Raw genomic sequence first — 21,519 nt, 5'->3', positions numbered from 1 at the left:
AGTGCTCTCACACAGTTTACACTCTTCACTTCACTATAAGGATGTTTGGACAGAAACGTCACAACCGGCCCCGGTGTCCCCGAGAGCCGCACGCGCGCCCTCTAGCGGAGGCTTTAATGTCCCTGTAGAAGCGCGTTGCCATGGAGACGCGTAAACACACACACACACACACACACACACACACCGCCGGTGAGAGAGAGAGAGAGAGAGAGAGCGCGCGCACAGCTGGATTTGACCTGTTTACTGTTTATTTGTTTGTTTGTTTGTTTGTTTATCGCTGAGCTGCAGTGAGAGGATGGCTAAGCTGAGAGTCTACAGTCCGGGGGTCCGAGTGGGGAACTGGATAGAGGAACTCAACCTGGAGGAGGTACACACACACACACACACACACACACACACACTTATACTCGAAATTATTCAAAAAGTTATCTTTTGTTTTGGCCAAAATGACTAAGTTGCAGCTGTTTGTAATAAGAAAACTGTTCTAGTGCTGGTTTTATTTATTTATTTATTTATTTATTTATTTATTTTATATAATAATACAGAAAGCGTGTTCCAAAGAAGCTACTACTGAAGTTTATGCAACATGGAAGTGACCGATCTCACTTCCCTAAATATTTCCCTAAAGTTACTAACATCAGCGGTTTTGGAGAGAGAATTTTATATGAGCCCTGATTTCTGTGTTATACAGTCTCGCTTCAAACAATAATCACTTGAAATGCAAATTATTCATATTTCTTTATGATTATTGATAGTAAAGTTGCTTTAAGCTTCTGGAAGAACACAATCTGTAATGTTACTTAAATTAAAGCATTCAGTGCAAAATTAGGGATTTTTCCCCCCAATTAAAAATGTAGTGTCCGTAACCTTGTCACTTTCATGTTGCAATATCTCATTTAAGCATTTTAGAATAATTTATGTCTTTTCATGTGAAATCTAAATTGCCCAAGTTTCATCTGAATGAAAAGATCATTGAAAGATTAGAACTTTAAAAAGGGCATAAAAACATAAAATGGAATGAAATTTTATTTAGCAAATGTGTTTATTTTTGCTTCTGATATACCATACCTTATATATAGACAGTGAGGTCAATAAGATCACCCTGTGATTTTGTAAGTTCTCTTACTTAGAAATCATGGAGGGTCTACAATTTTCAGCAGAGGTGCATTTCCACTGTGAGAGACAGAATCTAAAAAGAAAAATCCGAAAATCACATTGTATGATTTTTAAACAAATTATTTGTGAATTACTGTGTTTAATAAGTATTTGATCACTTACTTATCAGACAGATTTCTGACCCTCACAGACCTGTTATTCTGCTTTTAAATAGTCCATATGCTTCTTACGGAGCCACTCCTTGGTGTTCCTGGCTGTGTGCTTTGGGTCATTGTCCTGTTGGAAGACCCAGCCACGACCCATCTTTAATGCTCTGACTGAGGGAAGGAGGTTTTTGCCCAATATGTCACAATACATGTCCCCGTTCATCCTCCCCTTAATACAGTGCAGTCGCCCTGTCCCCTGTGCAGAAAAACACCCCCAGAGCATGATGCTTCCAGCCCCATGCTTCACTGTAGGTATGGTATTATTGGGATGATACTCATCATTCTTCTTCCTCCAAACACGGCGAATGGAGTTAAGACCAAGAAGTTCTACTGTGGTCTCATCTGACCACAGGACTTTCTCCCATGACTCCTCTGGATCATCCAGATGGTCCCTGGCAAAATTCAGACGGGCAGGGGAACCTTCCGTGCGATGCAAGATTTTAAACCATGATGTCTTAGTGTATTACTGATAGTAGCCTTGGAAACGATGGTCCCAGCTCTCTTCAGGGCATTGACCAGCTCCTCCCGTGTAGTTCTGGGCTGATTCTTCACCATTCTTAGCATCATTGGTACCCCATGTATCTACTTAGACTTTGGCTGATTGTGGGGTTAATCACAGGGTGATCAAATACTTATTGACCTCACTGTAAGTGTACTTTTAATGAATAATAAAGGAGTATAACAAAATAAAATTAGTAACTATTATTAGTTTTATACTAGTAACTTATATTACTATATATTGTTAGTTTAGATATTATATTAGGTTATATTCTTATTATTAAAGTTGTGTGGAGAGTTTGTTTCTGCCTCCTGCCTGTGTACCCCTTCACCTCCCTAAATCGAGGGTCTGCATGGTCTGTGTTTTCCTCTGATGCACCAGAAGAACAGAGAGCTGCTCTTTTACAGAGGCATTCTGGGTAATCAACATTAAACACTGACTTGCTTGGAGTGCTAATAGAATTAATATATCATTGACATTTTCAGAACAGAAACCATTTGTTATATTAGTTGTGTTGAGCTGTTTAAATTGCTCTTGTTTTAAACAGCTGCAAGTCTTTGGCCATAAAACGTCATTTTAAATAGGGTTACTGTTACTGAGTTCTATCTGTGTGTGTGTGTGTGTGTGTGTGTGTAGGAGGCTCTGAGAGATTTTCTGCAGAGGAAGGAAAGAGGAGAACTCACTGTCCAGAAACACGGCATCCTGAGACACGCCCTCCTCCGGCCTGTAAGCAGCTCGATTCATTTAAAAGTGATGAATGTGATATAAAAAAAAACACTGAAAATCTGTGCATACTCTATAAACAAAGCAATCAGTGTGTACGGGTAGTGTGTGAAGGCCACGACACGACGAGTAAACACTGACAGGCCTCCTTATCACGCCGCCTTCCTGCATCACATCCCTTTATCACGATAATAAACCCTGTGCAGCAGCAGCGCTGACGTCAGGAGGAAGAGCGGTGACGTCAGCGGGGTGAGCTCGACTACTGCGTAACGCTCTTACAGCGCTGGTGAGGTCAGGAACTGGGTGTGAGGTGAGAGTATGATGAGACGGCGTGGAGATATAAACAATGATCACTGTGGTAGTAGGAAAATCATCATCAATGGTATGCCTCTTCTCCACTCCAGCAGCAGCACACACACACACACACACACACACACTTCTCCAGTACCTCCATGAAAGGACGAAAAAAGAAAATGATTTGAAGGGAAAATTTTAATTTAAAAAAGGGATGTGCTAAAAATAAGTGAAACCTGCAATGAGACACGAACCTGAAACCCACGACAGAGGGGATGTGAAACCTGCTCGGGGATGTGAAAAAAATGACGGTGGTTACAGCAAAATAATGACACTTATGCAGTTATTTATTACAGTTATTTTTATTGTTTATCTGAGAGATGAGAACATAGACTACTGTACACTGTAGAACCAGACGCACTGTGCAGTTTTAATCCCCTGAATCAGCTCCACTGCACATCTGTACACATCTGTCTCCTGTCCCAGTTTTGTTGACCTGCTGAGATTTCCTCAGGAGCTGGGGAGTTGTGGCACCATGACCACTGTGAGGTTGATCTTAATTCCAAGGAATTTTAAAAGTTTTTGCCCCCTCCACCTCGCTCCTGCCAGTGTAAATCAGGGTATCTGGCTCCTTCCTCCTCCTCCTACGATCAGTAATCATCTCCTTGGTCACAGCTACATTGAAGGAGAGATTGTTCTGACACCAGGCCATCAGTTACTGCTTTAATAAAGAAATACAGCTCTGGAAAAAATTAATAACTGCAGTTTACTCCATAAAACTTCTGGAATGTCATCAAGAGGAAAATAGAGGGTCACAAACCATCAAGTAAAGCTGAGCTGTTTGTTCTTATTTTGTAAAAAAGGGTGGCATGAAGTTCCCCAACAGCGATGTGAAAAACTGGTGGAGAAATGAAACACATGAGAGCTGCAAGTGTAAATCAGGGTTATTCCACCAAATAATGATTTTTTTAATATTATTTAGCCAAAATATTAACACAACTTGTTTACAAATTATTTACTTCTTAAAGCTCTGCAGATACTGCATGATCTCAGGTTATTTTGATGTGTTGTGATGATGTCATTTCCTTTACATATACACTCTAAATAGTTATATTTGGAATTTAGGAGAAATATTGTCAAACTAAACTGTTAATCTCACCAACACACACACCTGTAAGAAACAAAGACATAAGTAACTGATTATGCTGCAGTGGTCTGTAAATTTTTTTCAGAACTGTATATTAATAATATTATCTTATGTAAAGTTTATTTCAAGACCCGCCTTTGTTTTTAATACAAATATTAAATCCAATAATATGAATGTGAGACGTGTCCTCTTGTAGGTGAGTCTGTCCGTGACGCCGGACGGTCTGTTGCGTTTTGGAGACACGGTCCAGCTGCTGAGCGCTCGCGGAGTGACGCATGACCCCTGTGACCCCTGCACCCCCTGCGCCCTCAGCATCATCGCTGACCTCAGCAACATCACATCGCACCTGGGCGACTCCACGCCGGCCCTACATGGGCCCTGTCAGGTGGGCGGAGCCAGGGGCATGGAGCCGTGTGTGAGGAACTCCTTTATAATCACCAGGTATTTTTATCACCAATTTTATTTACATATAAACACCAAGCGTCAATTTTTCAGGAGCATTAACACACCTGAGTTAAGATAAATAAGATTAGCTGTTTAATTGGGAGAAAAAAGTCATGGCACCCTATAAAAGGAGGTGAGAGTGTGTGTGTGTGTGTGTGTGTGTGTGTGTGTGTGTCTTCGGTCACCGACACACCACAGTGGCTGAGCTGCGTTATTAGGGTCTTTTACACTAAATGTGTTTTATAGAGTTTTGTGGGCGGGGCTTAATGTAAACCTGTTGTGCCAGGGGTAACTTACAGGTGATTGGCGTTAATCAACTTATAGGAGTACTGTATTAAGAAAAGGGATTTTTTTTTGTTGAGTTTGGCCTATAATAACATTTACACACACTAACACACACACACACTTCCTCTTTCCTGTGGTTTTTGTGGTTTAGTGTGGACGAGACTTCTGATGGAGAGATTCTCAGATACGAGCAGAGCTTCGCCCTCAGGACGACCAGCGGATCCGGTGGAGAGGTAACCCCACACCACACCCTCACAGGGATGTGATCTAACCCCGACACGCCCGCAGTGATGTCACCACAACAGGGGAAAACTCTATTTCCGCTCTTCTGCTTTTATTTCCTGCTGATTCATAAGCTCCTCCAGGCCTCGATCGCGCCACGTCACCGCGTCACATCGCCCCGTCACATCGCCCCGTCACATCGCCGCGTCACATCGCCGCGTCACATCGCCCCGTCACATCGCCCCGTCACATCGCCCCGTCACATCGCCGCGTCACATCGCCCCGTCACATCGCCCCGTCACATCGCCCCGTCACATCACCACGTCACATCGCCCCGTCACATCGCCACGTCACATCGCCACGTCACATCGCCCCGTCACATCGCCACGTCACATCGCCCCGTCACATCGCCGCGTCACATCGCCACGTCACATCGCCACGTCACATCGCCACGTCACATCGCCCCGTCACATCGCCCCGTCACATCACCACGTCACATCACCCCGTCACATCACCACGTCACATCACCCCGTCACATCGCCGCGTCACATCACCCCGTCACATCACCCCGACCCGCCCGCGCTGACTCTACTTACACTTAAAATATTTAAAGCAGTTTCCGTATTGCTGATTAACAAAGCCACCTGTGCTGTTGGGTGCAGCTTTACCTGGCCAGTGACCACAGAACCTTCCAGAAGTGTGCTAAAAAATCCCGGCTGCAGGAAGTGAACTTGGTGCAGCAGCTGGACTTCCTGTGTTGGTGGAGGCCGGTTTACTTTGATCCACAGGAACGACTTGAACACGAAGGCTTCCCTGTGCAGGTGAACACACACACACACACACACACACACTCTCTCACTCTCTCTCTCGCTCTTATGCAAACACACACACACACACACCTGCACAACAAAACACTAGTAAACACCTATAAACACACCTGTACAGATCTTTAAACGCAGCACACACACTAAACACTTGTAAGTTACATGTAACACACCTGCAGTAGACACCTGTAAACACCCTGTAAACACCCTGTAAACACCCCTGCAAACCTGTAAACACCCCATAAACATCTCTACACCCATCTGCACACCTTTAAACAACCTGTAAACTTCTGTAAACACACCGAAACCTGTAAACAACCTGTAAACATCTGTAAACACCCTGTAAACATCTGTAAACATCTGTAAACACACCGAAACCTGTAAACAACCTGTAAACATCTGTAAACACCCTGTAAACATCTGTAAACATCTGTAAACACACAGAAACCTGTAAACATCTGTAAACACACCGAAACCTGTAAACAACCTGTAAACATCTGTAAACACCCTGTAAACATCTGTAAACACACAGAAACCTGTAAACAACCTGTAAACATCTGTAAACACACAGAAACCTGTAAACAACCTGTAAACATCTGTAAACACACCGAAACCTGTAAACAACCTGTAAACATCTGTAAACACCCTGTAAACAACTGTAAACACATCGAAACCTGTAAACAACCTGTAAACATCTGTAAACACCCTGTAAACAACTGTAAACACATCGAAACCTGTAAACAACCTGTAAACATCTGTAAACAACCTGTAAACATCTGTAAACACCCTGTAAACAACTGTAAACACATCGAAACCTGTAAAAAACCTGTAAACATCTGTAAACACCCCTGCAAACCTGTAAGCATCTGTACACCCATCTGCACATCTGTAAAAAAAACATAATCGTCTGTAAACACCCCTGAAATCCTTTAAACAACCTGTAAGCATCTGTTAACATACCTGCAAACCTGCAAACACTTGGTAAACACCAGTAAACAACCTGTAAACATCTGTAAACACCCCTGCAAACCTGTAAACAACCTGTCAACATATATACAAACCCACCTGCACACCTGTAAACACGCTGTGAAAATTTTTAAACACGCCTGCACACCTGTAAATGCCCAGTAAACATCTGTAAACCTACCTGTAAACACCTGTTAAATACTTGTAAACACACCTGTAGCAAAACAGGTTTACAAAAATATTTATTTATTTATAACTTGTTTGATTTCTTTCTTTCTTATATATCTCATCAGTCTCAGGTTTGTTTTTAGTGACCAGTTTTTAGAAATTGTTGTAACGTGACACTGTGTGTGTGTGTGTGTGTGTGTGTGTGTGTGCAGGTGAACTCCAAGCTGCTGCTCTCTCACTGTAAGACTAACCAGTGTCTGGCTGCCATGCCGGAACACACACTCTGGTAAAGAACCCAGTCGTGTTTTACACTCTTTTACTGATTTATCTTTCGTGTGTGTGTGTGTGTGTGTGTGTGTGTGAGACTCACACTATCTCTGTGTTTTTCAGGACCCCGTTCGGTAGGGAGTCAGAGGTCGCGGCTCACACCTTCCTGGATTCCCATAAAGCCGAGCAGGTCTGCAACCACTGGATCTTCATGACGGCTGAACCGGGAGAAGCTCCTCAGGCCGAGTCCAGCGGCTCGGACAGGAACCAGTCAGAAACATCAACACACACACACACAGCTGAAGACACACACACGCGAGTGTAAGAGCTGCTCCTGCGTCCGGATACTAAGAAACTGTCTCTTCATTATCGAGTGCAAAAATCCTGGAGTCACAATTACACCCCGTCTCTAAACATCAGGTTCTAATAAAGAAGGTCTGAGATCATTAAACCTATTTATGGATTTATTTTGTTATTGTTAGGATTTTCTTCTGTTAACAGGTTATTTTTGTTTTTATACAGAGAAGAACAAACCGTTTTAATGAACATTAGAAGACGAGTCCTGATGCAGGGTGAAATGTCTCAGTGCAGGTTTCTTTATCTTAGACCTGGTTTATTCTGATCTTCAGGAAGCAGTAGATACGATGATGATGATGATGATGATGATGTGACACCGCCCCAGATGCTTTGATTTATTTTATCTATTCTCTTTTTTTTGTTGATTGCTCAAACTGTGATCAGACGTCTCGACTTCAGAAATCAGACTCAGTTTCCTGCACAGACAGAAAGTTTCACTCTGTCTCATCACTGCTCTGACTGACTGTTACGGAGCGCTGACACTGGAGACTCCTTACACACACACACACACACACACACACACACACATCACTCCTTACACTAAACTGTAATGATTTACACAAATTTTTTAATTAGTTTATTATGAGGACACGTCCAAGTGATCTGTTGCTATGGAAACAACATTAGAACAGCAAGTGGATTAACATGAACCTGCACTGCTAGTGTGTTATAAAGGTGTGTGTGTGTGGGTGTGTGTTTGGTTTATTGATCAGTGTAACCCTGATAGACATAAGTGATGAAGATCAAACAAGTTGGGAAATGTGTAACAAAGGACAAAGGTGTGAGTAAAAGCAAAGAGTGACAGAGAGAGAGAGAGAGAGAGAGAGACTCAATTCAATTCAGTTCAGTTTTGCTTTTAACAACAGTCACTATCACAAAGCAGCCTCACACAATCAAAATAAAATGATAAAACCGTGTACAGATCACAGTGATCAGATCGTCCCTGAAGAACGAGCCGAGGGCGACGGTGCTGAGGGACGAACTCCCTGAGATGGTAATAGGGAGAAACCCTGAGAGGAACCAGACTCGGTGGGGAACCCGTCCTCGTGTGGATGGTCACCTCATTAGTATACAGCCGCGTAAAGAGGAACGGACCTCGGCTGAGACGCGGATTCATGCTACAGAACGTTCGATTTTATCCTCTCTTTTCCGCGAGTGCTTGTTTTTCTTCTTGTCCTTTTTCTTTAGTTTCTTGCCATTTTTTGGTCTTCTCTTACCCACCTGAGGACACAAAGAGACATCATGTGCATTTCTGTGCAGGTGCACACCTCTCTCTCTCTCTCTCTCTCTCTCACACACACAGACACACACACACACACACGCACACTCCTCTGTAATATGATTTATCTTACGGATTTTTCACTTTTTTTAACATCAGCAGGTAAGGAACACCAGGTCCAGTTAGGAACCCAGCAAACCAGCAAACATCTAAACTGGTCTACAGACTCTTTAACTGCACCTCTGATGGTGTAAAATAATCAAATTGTCCACAATAATAAACACAACATGTTTATAAACATCACTGAAGTCTGGAATTTGAAATGTAAATAATTTATATATTTATGTTTATCTTTCAGACTTTACTTAAATTAGTTTTTAGGTTTTCTTTTATGTTTTTTAAATAAAGGTTTGGTGATAAATTCTGCAATCATACACACACACACACACACACACACATATACACCACTGTATGACTTCAAGTCATATCAGACGTTTAGGAAACACAGACGACAGAAACACAAAACACCAGGAACAACAACAGACGGGATGAAGAGACGAAGAGAAGCTTTTTAATCAGACAAAACAGAACAAAGGAATAAATAATATCTTTCATCAACAAACAAGCAAATAAATAAATAAATAAATATATATTGTGCTCACAATAAAGCCAAAGAACATGATAAATAAAATTGTGTGTGTTTCAGTTTATATCATTATGGCGTATTATGTGTGTGTATTGTGTGTGTGTTGTGTGTTTTGGCTTCACTAAGACAGGATTATCTGATTACTTTTAACAAAAACTACTTTTTTTTAAATAAAATTCACAGCTTTTCAAATTTAGTTTTATTGTTTTAGTAAAAAGTTCACTGAATGTAATTAATGAATGAAGTTTGGAGTTAGTTTAGAGTTAAGTGTCAGAGACGACCCGAATCAGTGCGAGACTTCTCCGTCTCATCTCTAGCTCCGAAGACTAGACCACAGACCCAGGTGGAGATCATTCCCCAGGTGTGTGTTCAGTATCTGTACCCCGAGCCGCTGCTGTGTCTCCGCTCCATCCGCTGCTGTGTGATGTTTAAACGTTTCTAAATGTTGAGTGTGATAGACAGAGCTCGGGTTCAGTCCTCATACTGTGACGAGACGAAGATCGTAAAGGTCAGGGAAGGGACATGATCACGCTTCTTCTAGCGGCTGGAAGAGGAATTACTAAATCCCTCTCGTGTTTATTAGTTTGGGTCAGTATTGTAGGCAGTAGGTCAGTTAATTATTAGTAGAACCTGATTACTGTGATCCTAGGGTTAGGGTTTTCGCCTTTTTTAAACATATATTTGTATCTGTTTGTCTGGAATTTAAATTAAAATGCGTAACTGCATTTGCATCTGCTTCAGCCTTCAATTTTTTGACTGCTGCATTAGTGGTGTGCAAAAGTGTTCTTCATACGTTGCTTCCAAAGCTCTGGATCTTCTCGTATTTAAATGTAGTCTTGAAGTTCTCCAGGCTTCCTGAGGGTCAGTTTAGTCTTGTTTTATTGGTTTGTTGAGCCACACAGTGAAAACACATCTAAAAAGAGGTGCGGACGGTGACAGATGATGATGATGATGATCAGGCCGGTGATTAGTTTACGTCCTGAATACAGGATAAAGCGGTATAGAAGATGAGTGAGTGAGTGAGTGATGAAGAAATGCAGAAGAAGACTTTTGCACAGATGTGTGTGTGTGTGTGTGTGTGTGTGTGTGTGTGTGTGTGTGTGTGTGTTTTAGAGAGATACATTTTGCCACTGAGTCCATTCGCTCCACTGTGAGAGCAGGAGCGAGTCTCTGCAGCGAACGCGCAGTTTACTGGTTCCGGGTGGGATGGCGACGCCTCCTCCTGACGGGTCCGTGTTCTGGAGAAAGATGAGAAAATCAACACTCGACCTTAAAGACACCGAACACTTTAGTGAAGCAGAGATCTGGTCACGCCCTGCAGCTGATGATTTCCCTGCGACCGCGCGCCCCCTGAGTGTTTGTTCCTCTTATTCCTCTTCAGTTCCTGTTCTCGCTCACGTTACAGCAGTTATAAATACTCACTCCGTCACTTCACCTCTCTCTATTCTCTCTCTTCAGGTTAATAAAACAAAAATACTGTACATAAAAAAACATCTTGTCAATTTACTGAAAAACTGCACTGACACTGGAGACTCCTTACACTAGTGTTACACAATAACATGAACGAGCTGTTTCTATGGAAACAATACTGTTTTAGCATTAGCGCGTTAACATAAATCTGTACTACTGTCGGGGCTGCTGTTAGAGAGAATTAATCAACACCTTCTGACCAATCAGAGCGCAGGACTCGGCATTCTTTACATTCTTTATTCTTTTTTTATTATTTATTTCACTTTTTAGTTATTGATTATTAATTTAAATTAAAATATATTATGATTTTATTTGATTGATTTACTAACTTATTTTATTAACTTTCTATATAGTTAACTTAAGCTGCTTTCATTTGTGTTGTTTAATCCTGATTGTTGTTGTTGTTGTTTATTATCATTGTACAACACTTTGGTTGTTTTTTAAACGTGCTATAAAGAAATCTGACTCGACTTTTGACCCGACTGTAACTCTGTGAACCTTCACGGTCATGGAGATGTTCACGTTAGTGTGTGTGTGTGTGTGTGTTTCGTTCCTAAAAGCTTGCTGATGGTTTAAATCATCCTGGACGAGACACTCACGTTGGGCTGCGTGTAAAAGACTGAGTCGATCTTTCCATCATCTCTCCTCCGGAACTCAATTTCATGCTCCAGAGGGTAGTAGCTGAGGGGCTGAGTCCAATTGAGCGGGGGATTCACCTCCAGCACACGCCCACTGCTCTTAATCACCACGGAGATCTGAGGAACACCGGGCCTTACTGCGGAGGGAGAACACACACACACACACACACACACACACACAGGACGGGGGAACACATTTTAGCTTTTACAGATATTTTTCTAATTAATTAAATATATTTAACATAGACATATTGGCATAGTGAGCCACACACACACACACACACACACACTTACTGATATCCCGCATGTAGAAGCTTACGGTGATTTTAAAATAGTTGCCTAGATCAGAGATGCCCTCTCCTAAGACCACAATGGGCGTGGCTTCCTCCGCAAACGGGTTGGTGGTGTGTGTCAGGTTGAACCTGCCCTTTGAGGGACTCAGCCAACAGGAGTCGGTCCTACACACACACACACACACACACACACACACACAGAGTAAAAGCTTATTGTACTATGAGCACACATATGCAATTGTGTGTGTGTGTGTGTGTGTGTGTGTGTGTGTGTGTGTGTGTGTGTGTGTGTGTGTGTGTGTGTGTGTGTGTGTGTGCGTGCGTGTGTGTGTGTGCAGTGAGACCTTTCATCCCGAAGCCTGAAATGTTTGTAGCCCTTCTCACTCATGGTGCAGGAAATCGTGGAGGTGCAGTTAAAGCTTTCCGCCGTGCAGGACACAGGAGAGTCTAATAATAATCAAATCAAATCAAATCAAATCAAATCAAATTAAATCAAATTAAATCTAATCAAATCTAATCAAATCAAATTTATTATAAAACTTTCGTATAAGAAGTTATTTCAAATGATGAAAGTAATATCTATTATTGTTTAAATTAAAAATCTATTTATTTTTATAATTTAATGAAGTCAAAAGAACGATAACGGAAATTAATTTAAAATAAATAAGAGATTAAACTGTAAGATCTGCATCATGTCATAAAATGAGTTTGTGTCAAACTTACAATAATAATTTATTCACACACACACACACACACACACACACACACACACACACAAACAATAAATTTAAAGCTGATTGAGTGCCAGGATTCTTGAACAATTTGACGTTGAAGCTTAGGAGCAGTGTGTGTCAGATTATAGCGTGATCATGAAATAAATTATACAATTAATTCTAGAATGAGAGAAAAACTTCAGGCCTACTTTGTTGATGCGCATTATTTTGCAGATGTTATTTACTTTATCGTAAGTGTCATCCACTCATTTTAAAGGATTCATTGAAATGCAACTCTGCTCTAGTTTAATAATAAACAGTCACATGGTTCTGGTCCACGCAGAACCGTCTGAAGTCACATGATTATTTCATGCTATGTCTCAGGTCATGGTGTCTCACCGGTTATGGTGTCGGACACGTCCAGCAGGACGTAGGTGTAGTCCACTTCCTGTCCCCCACTCCAGCAGGAGAAGTTCCCAGTCTGCTCTTCGTTAAACTTCTGCAGCGTCATCCTGTGGCCGTCAAACACGATGTTCTCGAACCCAACCTCTGTGGCGTCCTCACCATTAAACTTCCACGTCACAGGTGTGTTACTGGCTCCGTCACAGGTCAGTGTAACTTCGCTTTCAATCTTACCTGCCTCAACTTTACAAACACACACATACACACACACACACACACACACACACACACACACACAATGCATATATAAGGAATATTAAACTCCAGCAGATCTCACATTAGTGTGTGTGTGTGTGTGTGTGTGTGTGTGTGTGTGTGTGTGTGTTTTCTTACATTTTTTTGGGAATTTGTCCAACGCTGTGACTCTCATGCTGCACAGGCAGAGAAAAGTGATGATGTTCAGTGAAGTTCTCATCTACACCACGGGGAACAAAGTACAAGTGCACAGTTAGTGGTGGAGTCGTGGGTGGAGTTATGGGTGGGGTTATGGGTGGGGCGTATGGGCATTGGTAGATTACAGGTTTAAAAAAGTTTTTGGTGAAATTATATTTCAAGAGTTTGTTTTTATACACATAAATATTACAATATTACAAATATGTAAAGTTTAATGTATAGATCAGCAGTTATTATTATTATTATTATTATTAATAATAATATAAAAAAATAATATATAATAATAAAGTAATATATAATATAAATTAAATATAGATATTTTTAAACATTGCTTCCTTATTTTCTTCTATTTCCCTCTAAATATTTTAGTTGTGGAATAAAAATTAATAATTAGCATTTCCATCTTCTAAATTTTATTATTGTTAAAAGCAAACATTCAGTATCAAATTTCTAACCAAAAAAAAAATTCCAGAATAAAATCACACCAAATACTCAGAAGAATATCTGGGATCTTTTTCTGGTGCTTTGGGGCAGCTCGAGGGAGCTCTGAGGTTTAGGGTTTCCCTTATTGTGCAGATCACCACAGTTTCATTTCTTCATGCATCATACAATTCTCGGTCTCTCTCTCTTTCTTTTTTTCTCTTTCTTTTTTTTTCTCTTATACACACACAAATTGCCATTCTGTGTTAAGCACAAGGCAAGATATTCCATTCACAATATATAGATGCACATCTCTAAATATAAACATTTCACACAATCGTGTGCCAGCACAAGCTGCAACACACAAGCACACACATGCACACACACACACATGCACACACACAGGTTTGACACATTTCACCCTCAGATTCTCAGATCACATGCTCATGCTGCCGAACATCTCAACTCATGAATCAACAGCGTGATGTTCTACAGACCGGATCTTATATAAACCTCACAGAGAGAGAGAGAGAGAGAGAGAGAGAGAATGTCTCATTACATTCAGAACAAACACCAGAGAAGAAAATCCTGCACTTCTATCAGACATCTTCAAAACCAAAAACTGCGTCTGTAGTTGTGCTTCAGTCTCACCTCCACTAACATCTCACCTCCACTAACATCTCACCTAGCTCATCAGGGGTAGCTCAGTGGTTAAGGCATTGGATTACGCTTCGGAAGATCCCAGGTTCAAACCCCAGGTTCAAACCCCACAACCACCAAGCCACCTTGAGCGCGGCCCTTAACCCTCAACTGCTCAGATGTGTAATGAGATAAAAATGTAAGTCGCTCTGGATAAGAGCGTCTGCCAAATGTAAATCTCACCTCCACTAACATCTCACCTGTAGCCCTGAAAGGTTCCCTCTAATAATTCTTTCCTTGTGAAGACCAAACATATGAATGCTTATTAAAAGTACAAACAGATCCTTAATGATAAATTAGAGAAAAACAAGTCTTGTGTTTTACTACAAAAAATATTTATGTTTTTATTAATGTATTTTTTGTCATTATAAACTACACCATTGATACATTGACAAAAAAAATGAACCCCAAAATTTCTAATTTCCCAAACTCTGTTTTAAATAACCAACTAAAACGACCTGAAATGTTAAATTGTTGTTTTGGTTTAATAAAAATGTTTTTAACATTTACTGAGTAATTAGACTTTAAAGGCTTTCTCTGGGATAACTAGGTGATAAAACAGCTTATTTATAATAAAAAGCCTTCACTGTAAACAAATAATTTAACGCATAAACGAAACTATGAAATAATAGATGATTATAATAAAAAATATATAATAAAAACAAAATAACAAATGTCTATAGGTTAATAGATTTTAACCTGCTGAATAAAATCAACAAAGAACTGCTATAAGTATAAAATAAAACTCTCTACAAGTTAATAGAATAAAACCTGCTATAAGTTAATAAAAAAAACTTTATAATTTAACAAAATAAACACTGCCTCTGAATAAAAACAATGAAACTGTTTCTAATATCCTAAATGAAACACAAGTCGCGTCTAAGTGAATAAGTCAGTAGAATAAACACTGCGCTCTATAATAAACACCAGAGTGTACTCACTGTCGGCGCGCGCGGCTCGGTGATGCTCGTGCTGTGTCCGCGCGCGGGCTCTTTTATCCCTCGGAGCGCGCCCTGGGGCGCTGTGTGTGTGTGTGTGTGAGTGTGTGTGTGGGCGGAGGTGTGTGTGCGGGGAGGTTGCAGTATTTCCCCTGCTGCATTGTGTGACCTCTAGGTGCGAACACGCAGTAATCAGTAAAGCGTGTGTGTGTGTGTGTGTGTGTGTGTCCAGTGTTTCTCAGCAACAGTATTAATAACCACTGCGCTGTCTCGAGCGCTACCATACATCCGGTGACGGTTTCACTCGCACCATCAGAGCAGCGCGCGCTGTGGAGTCACTGCATCAGGGTCGGAACCGGAGCGGGGGTCCGAACCCACAACAACATCAACAACAACAACAACAATGATAATAATAATAATAATAATAATAATAATAATAATAATAGATAAGTAATCACTCCTCACAGTTCTACCATCCTGACCTTTATGCGAAACTAAGAACCCCAAACCCTTATCCAGCATGACGTCATCCACAAACCCGCACGGTGTGGACTCAGGGGCCTGAACTCAACCCTACTGAACCATCAGCTTTGGGGTGAAACTGGAGCCTCCTGGACATCCTGACATCAGCTCCTGAGCTCTCTTATACACCTGTAGTGTGTATGTGAATTAACACAAATCCACACACACACACACACACACACACACACACACTAAAGCATCTAGAGAAGAGTGAAGTGCATAACAGCATAAATCAGGAACGGGACGTTATACAGGAACATACGGTCAGGGGGGCACATACTATTGGCCATGTTGTAGATTTCTTCCAGCAGTCTAATTTAAATCCCTGATATCCTGAACAGACAGAGACTAAGGACGAATAGTTTAATGACATCTATCTATCTATCTACAATGGTGGTGTTGAGTACAGCTTTAGTAATTTGTACCGCAATATACTACTAGTACTAATAATAATAATAATAATAATAATCATCATAATAATAAGGTTTATAAGTGTTAGGATTTATATATTTTGTAATAAATGTGAGAAACACTGTGTATACATACAGTACTTTAAATCGGACACAAGTCACCGCAGAGTCTCACAATAAAGACTCACACCACAAATGCTGCTATTAAGGGTCATGATGATTGCAGAAGTGATACAGAGATGAAGAGACGGCAGAGGACAGGAAGTATTTCATTATCTTCACTTACTCATTAACTAGTAGATTTGTTAGTCATTCTAAAACACTGAAACTCATGAGCCCATCTCACCAACCTCCTTTCCTTCCCTGTTTCGAATTCTTTCCCCCTCAGTTCAAAAAAAATCTACAGACGTGAATCTTTAGCATGAACTTTTAGCTTGGCTTTAGACTGATCATTTCCCCTTGAGGGCAGAAAGTGATAAGAGCTGCTGAGAGGTGATAAGGAGGATGATAACGATCTGCGGTCAGTGCGCTGTAGTCAGAACTGTTACATTTCCTCCACAGTGGCTTTGCTTTGCAAATGAGTCAAAGTCCTAATTCAAGGCCCATGTGGACTTTCCAGGTATCACCTCCCTGGTTGAGAGTTTTGCCCCTGCTCAGGGGGAATAAACAAATTAATCTGCATCACTGGCTGTCCTCATGTGTGTCTGAGAACTACAGACCAGCCTTTTATTAAATCTCACTGACATCATTCTGGCAGATCCCCATGACGCCCATGTGTTCATCTGAACATGGAAAGAAAGTTCTTAAACTTAAAATAAGCTCTTTATAACATGACTTTTTTTTCTTTGCCTAATGGCATATCACTGAAGCCAAATTTTGATTAAAGTTTATTAGAGCACTCATACCTAGGGTTAGGTAAATAAATACTTTTCCTTCCTGTTACAGAACTTCTTAATATTATGCTACACCTTACACTAGGCGTGTCACTTACTGTACATGTGAGCGATCGGATTAAAACATCCGATTGTGATACTTTTACAACAACTAAAAAAAGAACAAATGTAAAAATGTTTGATTGAATTCTACAACAAAGAAACATTTTTGATGCATTGTAAGAATTCAATACCTTTAAATCAAAACAGGTGCTTTATAATTGCTATTTCAAAAAAAAAAAGATCCTAAGATTCCTGTGAATCTCTTTTTAAATACATATATATATATATATATATAATTATATATATATATATATATATATATATATATATATATATATATAATTATTATTATTATTATTATTTTTTTTTTTTAATGAATCGTGTACATTACATGTTTTTAATGTTGATTGTTTTAAAGTCGTAGCTGATCAGTGTATTAATAGCTTAATGACATCAAATCAAAAATCAATGTATGTTCCTAAGAACAAATTCTGCTGTATCCGGCAGCAGGGTGACGTAGTGGTTAGCACTCTTCCCTTGTACCTCCAAGTCCTGGGTTCGATTCCCGCATCGGTTCTGTGTGTGTGGAGTTTGTTTGTTCTCCTCGTGATTAGTGGAATTCCTCTGGATACTCCAGTTTCCTCCAACAGTCCAAAGACTCTTGGAGTAGACTGATTGGTCTTCCCAAATTGCCCAGGGTGTGTGAATGTTGACCGGAGGTCCTACCACAGTCGTACAAATGGGAATAAATACAACGGCCCCTATTGGACTACAGAGGTTCCTAGATGGATGGATGGATCTATGTCACCCAAATGCAATGTTATAATTCAACATTATAATGTAATATATCTCAGAAAAATAAATCAATAATTAAATCTAATCAATATCCACATGTACAAAGCTGTTTAGGCAGAACTGTTTGTTTTTACTGAAAATGGGAGCTTCCCTTCTTCTCATAATAAAAAACAACAACAAACCATTTACCAAGTATCACCTCTTCTACTGAAAACAGGAGCTTCCCTTTGTTCCCCTACAATAATCATAATTATAATCATAATAATAATCAGAATCAGAATCTTAGTAAAAAAAAATAAAAAATTCCTTTACCACTATAAGCAAAATTGTATGTGTCTAAATTGTAGCAAAATATGAGGCTAATTTCAGACGGTATTTCAGACTTCTGTTTTGTGCAGAAAAGATTTCAGAAGTAAAAAAAAAAAAAAAACAGGACACAAAAGTTTATTTAATTAGACACTTTTTTTTTCTTTTGGCCGTGTAGATCAGCTCTTTTTAAACACATCTTAGAAAGCACCAGAAGAATTTCAGAAAGTTAGTGAACCCCTGGTTGTAATTCTCATTCGTCACAAAGTCAATAATATTTTGTGAAGGTTACACTAGCTGGACGCCGCGTGCCGTCAGACCCTGAGGCAAAGCAAACACTTTATATATTTGATGTTTTGTGTGAATCAGACACACAGTTTACTTTATATAATGATTTTTTTTCTGAATCCATGAAAAGTTAATAAGCCCTGTAGCCATACATCCTCACCCCACTCGACAAATCAATAGATTACACATTTTGTATTTTTTCTTTTTGCACTTTCTTTGGATATGACTCACTTTTCTTTCGAGAGAAATAGGGAACTTTAGTTAACTGTTCTTCTTTTAAAGTTCATACTGACTTCGTAGAAGGTGAAACCCACTGATATTTATTTATATTTTCCTCAAATCACACCAGTTTCATTTTTTCTTCTTCTAATGTGGGTATGTGTGTGTCTGTGTGTTTGCAAACCGCCGTTAAGGGAATCAGACATACGAGCATTCAAAAGCAGTTGTTTCATTACAAATCTCCCTTTATCAGGACCATAGGGGTCTTGCTAAAGCAGTGGTGGAGCTGGGACTTGAACTACTGACCAGAGCCCCAGAGCCTTAACACAATGAGCCACCACTGCCCCATGTGCTATAATCACACACACACTCCTGGTGGGGTTGGAGGGGTGCCAATACTTTGTGTAGCACAAGAGATCCCCTTATTAAATATTAAATTATTAAGTACTGTTAACTTAAATAATTACAGTTAGTTCAAATTAATAGGCCTTGATGAGTATTTAGAACTTTTCTGTATTTTTGAGTTTGTAGAAATGACACTTTTTAAGTTAGCTGAACTAATTTGATATTTTAAGGATTTTTAAATACTTAAGTAACAGTAACCACCAACTTAAGTTTTAAGTTCCACCAGCTGTTTTCTGACTAGCGATGTTTCGCCTTTCATGTGAAAGGCCCGGGTTCGATTCCCAACATCTGGTGTGAACCCTGTGCCAAGCTTGTGTGCACGTACCAGAGTGTCTGATGTAGTGCGGGTCACTGCTGGGAGCAGTGGGTCACATTAAATAGTATGAGTTAGACTCAATAATGCAAGTAAAGATCAATTAATATGAATGAGTACAACAAACTCAAAAACTCATGGTTCTGTTTACTTAAACTGGAAACATCATTGCTTAAAAAATTAGATGTAACTGATACCTGACTGTACATTACTGTAACTGAGTTTTGCCAACTTATTCGGTTTACAGTGTGTATAATATTCTGAGCTGTATATGGGTGACAGTTCAATGTGTGTGTTGTGCTCTTTAACACTTCCCGTTTCTGTTAAGTAGACAGTGAACTGTCAGCGCTCTCCCTCTCTCTTTCCCTCCCTCTCTCTCCCTCTCTCTCCCCCCTCTTTCCCTCTCCCCCCTCTCTCTTCCTCTCTCTCTTTCCCTCCCTCTCTCTTCCTCTCTCTCTCTTTCCCTCCCTCTCTCTTCCTCTCTCTCTTTTTCCCTCCCTCCCTCCCTCACCCTTCCTCTCTCTCCCCCCTCTTTCCCTCTCCCCCCTCTCTCTTTTTCCCTCCCTCCCTCCCTCTCCCTTCCTCTCTCTCCCCCCTCTTTCCCTCTCACCCCTCTCTCTTTTTCCCTCCCTCCCTCTCTCTCTCCCTCCCTCTCTCTCTCCCTCCCTCTCTCTCTCTCTCTCTCTCTCTCTTTTCATTACAACAAGCATGGAATTTCAAAAATTTCTGCATGTCTTTTGGTTTCCTTCAAAATCCAGAAATCCAGATGTTTCATCCACTGCTGGTTTGCATCAGTCACTAAACTTTAATCTCTTTAATTTATGATCTTCATTTATTCTTACATAAACTGCTTTAATAAAAAAATGAAAAAAAGGGTGCTGTGGATGAAAAACTAAAAAAGAGAAAAGATATAAGCACAAGTAACATACAAGTAACATAAAAGTGTGTGTGTGTGTGTGTGTCTGTGTGTGTGTAAACTTTCTAAAACATTTCTTTTCTAAACTTTCTAAAACATTGTTGTTCCCCCAGAAACACCTGGGAATTACTGTAAAGTCTGTACACAACTACACACACACACACACACACACACACTTTATGAAAGACTTCAGTGTCCGCATAGCTTTACTGTAAAAATGTTCGTAATGTTAACAGTAAAATACTGTATAAATGCTACAGAATAAAACCATATTTCACAAAACTTTGGATAACTGTAGAATTTACAGTGAATCGAATGCACATATATAATTGCAACCAACAACAACAACAACTGACCAAATAATATATGACGAACTATATCTCTTATTTAAAAGAACCAAAAATGCTCTTTCTGCTCTCCTTACAAGAGACAAACTGCTCAGCAACCTTTTTTCTCTGTTTCCCCTGTCCAGCTTGTCTTTATGTACACGGCACACAGCAACACTGTTGAGGCGAGTTTGGGTCAGTGAATATTGAAAAGTAATACAATGAAATAAATGCAAACAGCATCTAATGGTAATAGGCTACTGTTGTTTAATGTCAACATCTTTCAACTTTCATCTCTCAACTTCATTTACAGGATTTCACTTGAAAAAGGTGTCAATCTTCTCCTGCCTCTTAATGATACTGTGTGACAAAAGGACAGTGGGAAGCTCGATAGTGGCATGGGTCCGACTGGACTGGGACTGCTACATGGGGCTGACTGGACTGGGACTGCTACATGGGTCCGACTGGACTGGGACTGGGACTGCTACATGGGTCCGACTGAACTGGGACTGCTACATGGGTCCGACTGGACTGGGACTGCTACATGGGTCCGACTGGACTGGGACTGCTACATGGGTCTGACAGGACTGGGACTGGGACTGCTACATGGGTCCGACTGAACTGGGACTGCTACATGGGGCTGACTGGACTGGGACTGGGACTGCTACATGGGTC

At 40.4% G+C, this 21,519-nt stretch overlaps 2 protein-coding genes across 2 annotated transcripts; one reads left to right on the top strand and one right to left on the bottom strand.

The window, feature by feature from the left end:
- Window positions 1-221: 221 nt before the first annotated feature.
- Window positions 222-7,608, top strand: cfap161 (cilia and flagella associated protein 161). Its single transcript, XM_053500775.1, has 7 exons — window positions 222-367; window positions 2,458-2,547; window positions 4,182-4,426; window positions 4,866-4,947; window positions 5,599-5,757; window positions 7,107-7,180; window positions 7,285-7,608. Exons 1-7 carry the CDS (start codon window positions 296-298, stop codon window positions 7,484-7,486), a joined length of 924 nt encoding a protein of 307 aa, XP_053356750.1. The 5' UTR covers window positions 222-295; the 3' UTR covers window positions 7,487-7,608.
- A 456-nt stretch (window positions 7,609-8,064) lies between these two features.
- On the bottom strand, window positions 8,065-15,513 carry si:dkey-88e18.2 (interleukin-12 subunit beta). The gene is made up of 8 exons (XM_053500719.1): window positions 15,413-15,513; window positions 13,293-13,374; window positions 12,897-13,142; window positions 12,129-12,231; window positions 11,786-11,949; window positions 11,453-11,628; window positions 10,505-10,621; window positions 8,065-8,739 (listed from the first exon to the last, which is right to left on the bottom strand). Exons 2-8 carry the CDS (start codon window positions 13,372-13,374, stop codon window positions 8,632-8,634), a joined length of 996 nt encoding a protein of 331 aa, XP_053356694.1. The 5' UTR covers window positions 15,413-15,513; the 3' UTR covers window positions 8,065-8,631.
- Between the last annotated feature and the right edge of the window lie 6,006 nt (window positions 15,514-21,519).

This window comes from Clarias gariepinus, chromosome 7 (genome assembly GCF_024256425.1).
Source record: "Clarias gariepinus isolate MV-2021 ecotype Netherlands chromosome 7, CGAR_prim_01v2, whole genome shotgun sequence".
NCBI classification, from domain to species: Eukaryota; Metazoa; Chordata; class Actinopteri; order Siluriformes; family Clariidae; genus Clarias; species Clarias gariepinus.
This window is presented reverse-complemented; position numbering and strand designations above follow the sequence as displayed.

Excerpts from the sequence above, each read along its gene's own strand:
- cfap161 (XM_053500775.1), top strand. The coding sequence starts at position 296 with ATGGCTAAGCTGAGAGTCTACAGTCCGGGGGTCCGAGTGGGGAACTGG. Across the intron at positions 4,427-4,865 it reads AACTCCTTTATAATCACCAG|TGTGGACGAGACTTCTGATG; the intron begins GTATTTTTATCA and ends TTTGTGGTTTAG. Across the intron at positions 5,758-7,106 it reads ACGAAGGCTTCCCTGTGCAG|GTGAACTCCAAGCTGCTGCT; the intron begins GTGAACACACAC and ends GTGTGTGTGCAG.
- si:dkey-88e18.2 (XM_053500719.1), bottom strand. The coding sequence starts at position 13,374 with ATGAGAACTTCACTGAACATCATCACTTTTCTCTGCCTGTGCAGCATG. Across the intron at positions 11,629-11,785 it reads CTTCTACATGCGGGATATCA|TAAGGCCCGGTGTTCCTCAG; the intron begins GTAAGTGTGTGT and ends CTCCCTCCGCAG. Across the intron at positions 8,740-10,504 it reads AATGGACTCAGTGGCAAAAT|GTGGGTAAGAGAAGACCAAA; the intron begins GTATCTCTCTAA and ends TTGTGTCCTCAG.